The sequence below is a fragment of the Mobula hypostoma genome, chromosome 7, assembly GCF_963921235.1.
Source record: "Mobula hypostoma chromosome 7, sMobHyp1.1, whole genome shotgun sequence".
NCBI classification, from domain to species: domain Eukaryota; kingdom Metazoa; phylum Chordata; class Chondrichthyes; order Myliobatiformes; family Myliobatidae; genus Mobula; species Mobula hypostoma.
This window is the reverse complement of record NC_086103.1, coordinates 140,527,334-140,538,065: the sequence shown is the minus strand read 5'-3', so window position 1 is coordinate 140,538,065 and position 10,732 is coordinate 140,527,334. Positions and strand designations below refer to the sequence as shown.

The 10,732-nt window shown below is 39.2% G+C and overlaps 1 protein-coding gene across 4 annotated transcripts in view; it reads right to left on the bottom strand.

Annotated features, from left to right (window-relative positions):
* Positions 1-2,247: 2,247 nt before the first annotated feature.
* Positions 2,248-10,732, bottom strand: part of LOC134349590 (probable ribonuclease ZC3H12C) — a 105,615-nt gene continuing 97,130 nt past the window's right edge. For all 4 annotated transcript variants that reach the window (XM_063054142.1, XM_063054143.1, XM_063054141.1 and 1 more), the window contains exon 6: positions 2,248-5,966. In XM_063054142.1, the coding sequence (XP_062910212.1) occupies positions 4,591-5,966 (1,376 nt within the window). In that variant the 3' untranslated portion in view covers positions 2,248-4,590. The remainder of the gene's footprint in view (positions 5,967-10,732) is intronic.

Below are 10,732 nucleotides of genomic sequence, written 5' to 3'. Positions count from 1 at the left end.
GATGGGCAAGGGGTATATTCAGAGGGACGGAGAAAAAGGAGAGTAAGAGAAAGAATGTGTGTATAAAAATAAATAACGGATGGGGTACGAGGGGGAGGTGGGGTATTAGCGGAAGTTAGAGAAGTCAGTGTTCATGCCATCAGGTTGGAGGCTACCTAGACAGAATATAAGGTGTTGTTCCTCCAGCCTGAGTGTGGCCCCATCTTTACAGTAGAGGAGGCCGTGGATAGACATGTCAGAATGGGAATGGGATGTGGAATTAAAATGTGTGGCCATTGGGAGATCCTGCTTTCTCTGGCGGACAGAGCATAGGTGTTCAGCAAAGTGGTCTCCCAGTCTGCGTCGGGTCTCGCTAATATATAAAAGGCCACATCGGGAGCACCGGACGCAGTATATCACCCCAGTTGACTCACAGGTGAAGTGTCGCCTAACCTGGAAGGACTGTCTGGGGCCCTGAATGGTGGTAAGGGAGGAAGTGTAAGGGCATGTGTAGCACTTGTTCCGCTTACAAGGATAAGTGCCAGGAGGGAGATCATTGGGGAGGGATGGGGGGGACGAATGGACAAGGGAGTTGCGTAGGGAGCGATCCCTGCGGAAAGCAGAGGGAAGGATGTGCTTGGTGGTGGGATCCCGTTGGAGGTGGCGAAAGTTACAGAGAATAATATGTTGGACCCGGAGGCTGGTGGGGTGGTAGGTGAGGACCAGGGGAGCCCTATTCCTAGTGGGGTAGCGGGAGGATGGAGTGAGAGCAAATGTGCGTGAAATGGGGGAGAGGCGTTTGAGAGCAGAGTTGATGGTGGAGGAAGGGAAGCCCCTTTCTTTAAAAAAGGAGGACATCTCCCTCGTCCTGGAATGAAAAGCCTCATCCTAAGAGCAGATGTGGCGGAGACGAAGGAATTGCGAGAGAGGGATGGCATTTTTGTACGAGACAGGGTGAGAAGAGGAATAGTCCAGATAGCTGTGAAAGTCAGTAGGCTTATAGTAGACATCAGTGGATAAGCTGTCTCCAGAGATAGAGACAGGAAGATCTAGAAAGGGGAGGGAGGTGTTGGAAATGGACCAGGTAAACTTGAGGGCAGGGTGAAAGTTGGAGGCAAAGTTAATAAAGTCAACGATCTCGGTATGCGTGCAGGAAGCAGCGCCAATGTAGCGAAGGAAAAGTGGGGGACAGCAGGTATAGCTAGGACCCATACGGGTGCCCATAGCTACACCTTTAGTTTGGAGGAAGTGGGAGGAGCCAAAGGAGAAATTATTAAGAATAAGGACTAACTCCGCTAGAAGGAGCAGAGTGGTGGTAGAGGGGAACTGATTAGGTCTGGAATCCAAAAAGAAGCAGAGAGCTTTGAGACCTTCCTGATGGGGGATGGAAGTATATAGGGACTGGACATCCACGGTGAAAATAAAGCGGTGGGGGCCAGGGAATTTAAAATCATTGAAAAGTTTAAGAGCATGAGAAGTGTCACGAATATAGATAGGAAGGGATTGAACAAGGGGAGATAAAACCATGTCGAGGTATGCAGAAATGAATTCGGTAGGGCAGGAGCAAGCTGAGACAATAGGTCTGCCAGGACAGGCAGGTTTGTGGATCTTGGGTAGGAGGTAGAAACGGGAAGTGCGAGGTGGGAACTATAAGGTTGGTAGCAGTGGATGGGAGATCCCCTGAGCGGATAAAGCCTCTGATGGTGTGGGAGACAATAGCCTGGTGCTCCTTAGTGGGGTCACAATTGAGGGTAGATTAATGTATTTTATATCACATGTAAATGAATCATAAAGCATGCAAGATTTACGGATTTCCTGATACCTACTTTTTGTGATGTGCAAATGATGCTTATCTTAAAGTATGAATTTATCTTGGAAACCAAATGTGATGAATAATTGTGCATTAGCTTGACATGCAATGTTAAAAAATACTAACAAGATTAAAACTTTTACCAAAAATTGACCCCAGTGTTGTCTTGCATTAAAATATAAAAGTTACCACAAAGTAACTTTGAGTTTGTGTGCCTGATTATTTACCCAATGAGTTAAAATTATAATTAGCTATAACGGACACAAGACTGATTTAGCTTACAATTACAGTAAAATTAGTTGTTTTTAACCTACAATATGCATTAATGTCAGCTGCATTATATAGAAGCTGTTCAACAAACTCACATTTGAAATGTTTTTTTATTATACTTTATTATAAACTCAACTATTAGTTACATTTTCAAAATGATGAATATAATATAAAATGATACAATTAAATACTGTTGTAGCTCAAAACCGTCTGATAAATTAATCAGTTGACACAAAATGGAAAACAATAAAATAATCCAATTATTCATGAATATCATTTCAAAATTCTAATACTGATAGAGGCATACAAAGTTCCTTAAACTTTTCAATAGATACACTAGATTTTATAGTACCATTACAAACTTGAAGCCTTACAATGATACTGGGATGCGTGCAATTCAAAAATCAACAGCATTGTACTGCAGATGAGGAAAAAATACTTATATTACAATTTATTTTGGAAATGTACTGAACATGGTTCAGAGTATCAGTTATGTCTATAAGCACAATGCCCTGTTAAAAAAGCATTCTTACCCAAATCTACTTACTGTCACACATAGTGTCACACAAGTAGTGAAAAGGTTATTCTATTAGGTGTGTTGGACGTGGTTTTAGGATCCATTTTACCATGTTCCCTGAAATTTTGTAATTCATTTGTTAAACTGACATATTGAAGTACAAAATATCCATTCAAATATGCAAGTCTCATTTTCTTTTGATCTGGCTGCAAGACGGTATTTTGCATGGAATGCATAAACTCACTGAGTAAAAAGTAAAAGAAAAATGTGAATTGGTCATTCAATAGTGAGTCTGAAAAAAAAATGTGCCGAAAAATTAGAAATTTGATATTGTGCAGTACTGAGTAGGTTCTAAGAAATAGAATTTTCAGTTTTGATTAAAAAAAATTCACCCTCAGATAAGTATCAATATAATAAACCCTTCTCGGACTTCCAGCCGAGTATAGCTATCGATTATAACCAAAGTTTTGATGACAAACTGCCATCTTCTTAGAGTTTGTCATCGAAACATCGATTGTACTCAGCTAGAAACCCAAGAAGAGTTTATTTGTCATGTACGTCGGGAATGCACTAGATCCTCTTTCATAATGGCAGGCAATTAGATTTTTACAATTTTATTTCCTTTCAGCATATTTTGCATACATTCAGTTGCATATTAAATAAAATTGATGATCATGCTGCAAAGCTAAAACTATGGTTATTTTCCTGAAATCAATGAATTTAACAACTAGGAATCTATTAAGTAAGCATACATTTATAGCAATTTTTCCTTTGTACAGCTTGCAGCCTGACTATAAAGAAATGAGACTCAGATCTGTGAAAATTCAAACCAAGAAACTACAGAAACAAGAACAAACAGAAAAATAAATATGAAGTGATTAAACTCCTTGTAACTTGAGCTTCAATTTAAGCTGTATTTAAAAAAAAGCACTGAGCAGTGTTTGTATGTGTTACCCTGAGCAGATCTGTTTAATATCTGCGAAGAGAAACACACAAAAACCAAATGTAGGATTTTTCTGTTCAGTTGGCAATATCTTCTAACTCTCAGTTTTGCTAACTAGTGAAAGGAAAGATTGAATAATTCTGTAAACCAATGATTTTTTTCAAGGATCTGGTAAAATGCCGCCCAAATAATCCCTAATCTCATTTACACAAGTACAAATTTAAAACTACTAGAGATTTCATTTTTATAACAGATACAATTTGCATCAACAATGAAAGGTCATTTCTGCTTATTCTGGATTTTGCTTGCAGTTGCAGTATACTCAACAGTTAAAATAGAACTGATTGCTAATATATCTTGTATGACAACCATAGCACTGCAGCAGACAAAAATCCATTAAAAATACCAGAAACAACACTTACTGAAATTAAACAGATAATCTGTTTGTTTCCACTTTGTAAAAAAAAATGTGGCAAGATAAATTAGGCTTTCTTATAACACCACAGACCTAGTGCATTAATTAAAAAGGTTAGAATATATTTTTAAATAAATTTAAAAGGTTGCTTTTAATTGCAACTTCAATTATTACATCCTGAAATAATATATATCATGAGCATTTCTACTTGGCTTTTAAATTACCATTAATCGGAAATCACAGATGTTTTTATCACACTATTCAATTAGTGGTAGTAAAGGTACCTGCACTAATATATCTTTACCATTAATACTTCGTTAAATGCTGAAGAAAAAGTGCCAAAAGCCACTAAATGCACTGTGATGAAAAAAAAAACACACTCAGGCTTACTAATACTGCTATATCAGATTAAAACAGTAAATTTTATCACAAGTAAATATTTAAAAGGTGCTTTAAAATACACATTTTATATTTTCCTATGGAAAACTGTAGCTTTAAATAATACAAAGTCTAAAAGGTAGTTATGAAAACACAAAATATTCCCTTTTGTATAGGAAGTAGAGTATTTTATCATCTTATTCTGAATAATCTCACAAATGTAAGCTACCTCAGCATTTGGGCTGAGAAATAAGAACACCAAGATGATGCATTTAAATTCAATAACCCAGTTTTGACTTTTCAACTAGAATAGCTGCCGCAAGTTTTTCAGCATCGATCATGTGAGGATTTCTTTTCATCACCATCCGTACAAGTTCAGATGGAAATATGTTGCACAAATTTGTGAAGACCTTTTCACGAGCATCCGGAAATCTTTGTGAATTCAGATGCTCAATTGGTAGACCACTCCATGGCATCCTCCAGGTTTGTTCCCTTTTCTCAGGTAGGCTTTGGAATGTAAATTGATCATAGCATAGCTGCGTGGGATTATTAGGTAATGAAAATCCCTGTAGGTAATTGCAAATGTCCACACTATAACCAAACCTATTCCAATTGGCATACATTTCCTGATCTACGCAAGGTTTTCTTTGTCTCACTGGTTGATTTTCATACAAATGCAAGTCTGGAAAGCTTTCTACCCTTGCAGTTCCTACTGCTGTTCTCATATGCATATTCTGAGGGTGATGAGCATTATGAGATACTGTACAATATTCACCTGGACAATTGGACTGAGCTCCAATCACTGTGTGTGGCAAATGTGATGTCATGCAAGGGACTGCAGCTTTGTGCATTGACTTTTGCTCTTCTTTACTGTAAGCTGGAACTCTCGTTAAATCATCATGATATCCGTGATGAAGGGGTTGATGTTGCTTATGAAGCTGAGGACATTTAAGGTTTTCCTCAAGCATTATAACAGGAGAACTTCGGTAGGCATGCTCATTATATCCAGCATATGAATCACTGCTACCACAGCTGACACTACCTTCACTGCTGCATTCAGAACCTACCTCGTTTAATCTGTATTGTTTATCCACAGAAAACTGGTCAGGGCTGTGTGTACCAGGTAAAGTAAGATTAGGATAAGGATTCATCATAGAATAATAACTTCCATCAACAGGAGAGTCACACTTTGGGCGTTGGTTATTATATGACATGTGTGTTCCATGGGGACTATTTACTAGAATTGCTGGAAACTGTAATGGCATTCCTTGTTCTTGTGTCACAAAGTGCATGCCAGAACCTGATCTGGCACTACCTGGGATTAATGCAGCTGAAGCATTGGATGCACTAATGAGAGAGGGCACAGACCTGGTTTCCAGTCTGGTTTTATTGCTAAGTTTCTCTTCAACTGCATTATAAAGAGGGGTTTGAATACTTGGATCAGATTGTCGTTTTGGAGCTATACATCTGATATCAAATGTAGCCTCAGTTTTACTGTTAGATGGAACACTGTTGCTCTTCACCAATCCTTCATTTGTTTTCATTATTGAATTCTTAGCACTAGCACGTAGTTCATCTGCCACAGAACGCTGAGGCTGTGTACCTCTTTCTGGATGATAGTACTTACATTTATGACCATAAGTGCACTTTTTTCCTGTTGAAAACAGAAGAGAGATTTTTAAGCAACAGCTGTAGAATCAAGGTACTGTAGTTAAAAAAAACTACAATTCTACAAGAACATCATGCTTACATAATGAAAAAACAAAAAAATTTAAAATGTGCATCCAAGGAAACCTTAAAAGTACTTGTAACTTAATCTGTCATAATAACATAGACGAACTTGTAGCACAGTTACAGACTGGTATGTATGATGTAGGAATTGTGGCTGAAAGAAGACTATAGCTGGGAGCTTAATATATCGAAAGGAAAGGCAGGTAGGCAGAAGGGTTGCTCTGTTGGTTAAAAAATGAAATGAAATCAAATCATTAGAAAGAGGTGACATAGGGTCGGAAGGTGTTGAATCATTGAGGGTAGAGCTAAGGAACTGCAAGGGTTAAAAAACCTGATGGGAGTTGTATACAGGCACCCAAACATTCGTAAAGATGTGGTCTACAAAGTACAATGGGACATACAAAATGCATGCCAAAAGGGGAATGTAACAATAATGATGGGGGACAATAATATGCAGGTAGATTGGGAAAATCAGGTCTGTGCTGGATCCCAAGAGGGGGAATTTCTAGAATGCCTGCAAGATGGCTTTTTAGAACAGCTCGTGGTTGAGCTCTCTAGAGGATAAGCTATTTACTGGGTGTTGTGCAATGAACTGGAATTGATTAGAGAGCTTAAGGTAAAAGAATCATAATATGATTGAATTTGAGAAGGAGAAGCTGAAGTCAGATGTATCATTGTTACAGTGGAGTAAAGGGAATTACAGAGACATGAGAGAGGAGCTGGCCAGAATTGATTGAAAAAGAACACTGGCGGGGATGACGGCAGAGCAGCAATGGCTGGAATTTCTTCTTTTTTAAATAATTTTTTAATTCAATTTCAAACTTGATTACATGGAATAATAATATCTACCCTCCCCCCTCCCCCCCCCGATACATACCCCTACCTAAAAGAAAAGAAAGAAAAAGAAAAAAAAACAGAAAAAAAGGAAGAAAGAATTTCTTGAAGCAATTTGAAAGGCACAGGATAGATACATCCCAAAGAGGAAGAAGTATTCTAAAGGAAAGATAAAGGAAAGGAGTCAAAGCCAACATAAAAACTAAAGTGAGAGCATATAATACAGCAAAAATTAGTGGAAAGCTAGAGGATAGGGAAGCTTTTAAAAACCAACAGAAGGCAACTAAAAAAGTCACGAAGATAAAAATGGAATATGAAAGTAAACTAGCCAATAATGTTAAAGAGGATACCAAACGTTCCTTCAGATATATAAAGTGTAAAAGAGAGGCAATAGTGGACATTGGACCACTGGAAAACAATGCTGGAGAGGTAGTAATGGGATACAAGGAAACAGCAGATGAACCGAATAAGTATTTTGCATCAGTCTTTACTGTGGAAGACATTAACACCATGGTGGAAGTTCCAGGTGTCATGGATCATGAAATGTGTGAAGTTACCATTACCAGGCAGAACTTTCTTAAAAAAACTGAAAGGTTGGAAGGTAGATAAGTCATCTGGACTAGATGGCGTACACCCCAGGGTTCTGAGAGAGGTGGCTGAAGAGATTGTGGAGGCATTAGTAATGATCTTTCAAGAATCACTAGATTTCAGAATGGTTCCAGAAGACTGGAAAATTGCATGTCACTCCAGTCTTCAAGAAGGGAGAGAGGCAGAGAAAAGAAATTATAGGCCAGTTAGTCTGATCTCAGTGGTTGGGAAGATGTTGGGGATTGTTAAGGATGAGGTCTCAGGGTACTTGGAGGCATATGATAAAATAGGCCGTAGTCAGCATGGTTTCCTGAAGGGAAAATCTTCCCTGACAAATCTGATGGAATTATTTGAAGAAATAACAAGCAGGCTACACAAAGGAGAATTGGTTGATGTTGTGTAACTGGATTTTCGGAAGGCATTTGACAAGGTGCCACACATGAGGCTGCGTAACAAGCTACGGGCCCATGGTATTACAGAAAAGATTCTAGCATGGATAAAGCAGTGGCTGATTGGCAGGAGGCAAAGAGTGGGAATAAAAGGAGCCTTTTCTGGTTGGCTGCTGGTGACGTGGCTATTCCACAGGGGTCGATGTTGGGACTGATTCTTTTTTATGTCAGATGTCAATGATTTGGATGATGGAATTGATGGCTTTGTTGCAAAGTTTGCAGATGATATGATGATAGGTGTAGGGACAGGTAGCTTTGAAGAAGTAGAGAGGCTACAGAAGGAATTAGACAGATTAGGAGAATGGGCAAAGAAGTGGCAGATGGAATACAGTGTCGAGAAGTGTATAGTCATGCACTTTGGAAGAAGAAATGGAGGGGTAAATTATTTTCTAAATGGAGAGAAAATACAAAAACCTGAGGCACAAAGGGACTTGGGAGTCCTTGTGTAGGATTCTCTGAAGATTAATTTGCAGGTTGAGCCTGTGGCAAAGAAGGCAAATGCAATGTTAGCATTCATTTCAACAGGACTAGAACATAAAAGCAAGGATGTAATATTGAGATTTTCTAAAGCACTAGTGAGGCCTCACTTGGAGAATTGTCAGCAGTTTTGGGCCCCTTATCTTAGAAAGGATGTGCTGAAACTGGAGAGGGTTCTAAGAAGGCTCATGAAAATGATTCCAAGATTATTCAATCTTGTCTTATGAACAGTGTTTGATGGCTCTGGGCCTGTATTCACTGGAAATGAATTAGAGGAAAAATGGATTAGCCATGATGAAACAACGGAGCAAGCTCGGTGGGACAAATGACCTAATTTTGCTTTCATATCTTATGGTCTAATAATTTTTACTAGGTAGCCAAAAAAATCCGAGAAGTAATCTAAAATTCAAGAGACATAAGTGAGCCATGGCAGTGTACTTCAGCTTGTATCAATTATTTGATCAAGGATTAGATATTGGTTATTCACACTGCAGAGGTTAAGTTTTATCCATTTTGCAACATATCATTAATACACATCCTCATATATTCAAATTTTAATTTCAGGATATGGATATCGATGGCAAGATGGGCATTTATTGCCCATCATTGGTTGCCCTGAAGGTAGTGGTGAACCACCTTCTTCAATTGCTGCAGTAAGTGGTGACATATTTTCTAATCAGGTGGATGTGACTTTTGGAGCAGAACCTAAAGGTGGTGGTGTTCCCATGCACTTGTGCCCTTTCTCTGTTAATAGTTGAGGTTTTCAGTTTAGAAGGTTCTTTCAGAATCCTTTGGTAAAGTAACTGAAGTGAGCATTACAGCTCTTGTGTGCCAATGGCAGTGGGAATGAATGTTTAGGTCATTAACCAGGCTGTCTTCAGCTTTTTAAAAGTTGGTGGTGCTGCATTCATCCAAGCAGACTGAGGGCATTCCACACACTTTTGACCTACACCTTGTAGATGGTGGAAATGCCTTGGGGTTATAGAGGAATAGGTTACTACAGCACCGAAAAAGTCCCTTCAATGAGTCCACACCAACCTGATCTTCTGTCTAGTCCCATCTACAAGACAAAATCCCACCTATCCATGTACCTATCCAAATTTCTCTTAAATATTACAACTGAATATGCATCTATGACTTCTGCTGGCAACTTGTTCCACACTCGCGCCATGAAGAGAGGCCATTATTAAATCTAGTAGGAGGCAATGAACCTGATCAAGTGACAGACTTCTACATGGGTGAGCATTTCAGATAGTGACCATAACTCTCTGATCTTCAGCATAGCCACAGACAAGGACAAGACCACATGGTATGGGAACGTATTTAATAGGGGAAGGGCTAATTAAGATGGTATGAGGCAAGAACTTGGGAGTGTAAATTGGGAATAGATGTTCTCAGGGAAATGCACTGCTGAAATGTGGAGATTGTTTAGGGAGCACTTGGATGGGGTTCTGGATAAGTCTGTCTCACTCAGACAGGGAAAGGATGGCAATTTAAAGGAAGCATAATTGACAAGAGAGGTGGAACATTTACTTAAAAGGAAGAAGGAAGCATACTTAAGGTTTTGGAAGCAAAAAATTAGCCAGGCTCGAGTTATAAAGCAGCCGGGAAAAGAGCTGCTAAGAAAGAATGGACTAAGGAGAGCAAGGGGATATGAGAAGGCCTTGGTAAGTAGGATTAAGGAAAACCCAAAGGCATTCTATACAGAGGATGACTACAGACCACTCAGGGATAAAGGAGGAAATGTGCTTGGAGGTAGAAGTAGGGGAGATCTTTAATGAATACTTTGCTTCAGTGTTCACCAGTGGGAGGGACTTTTGACAAACACGGGAGTCAATGTAGAACATGCTAATGTCGAGTTTAAGAAGGAGGCAGTGTTAGAGCTTTTGAAAGATATTAGGATAGGTGAGTCCCCAGGTTACTACAGGAAGTGAGGGGAGAGATTGTCAGGGCACTGATGATCTTTGCGTGCTCACTAGCCACTGGAGCAATACCAGAGGATTGGGGGAATGGCAAATGTTCCATTATTCAAGAAAATAATGTGGATAATTCTGGGAGTCAGACACTAGTAAGTCTTAAGTCAGTGGTGGGCAAATTAACAGAGAGGATTCTTAGGGTCAGGATTTATGAGGATTTGGAGACAGTTTTATTAGGGATAGTTAGATGGCTTTGTGAGTGGTAGATCATTCCTCATGAGCTTAATTGGGTTTTTGAGGAAGTAACATATTGATGAAGGTAAAATAGTGGATGTGGTGTCTATGGATTTTAGTAAGGTGTTCTCCATGGTAAGCTCATCCAGAAAGTCTTGTGACATGGGATCCATGGAAACGGCTGCATGGAT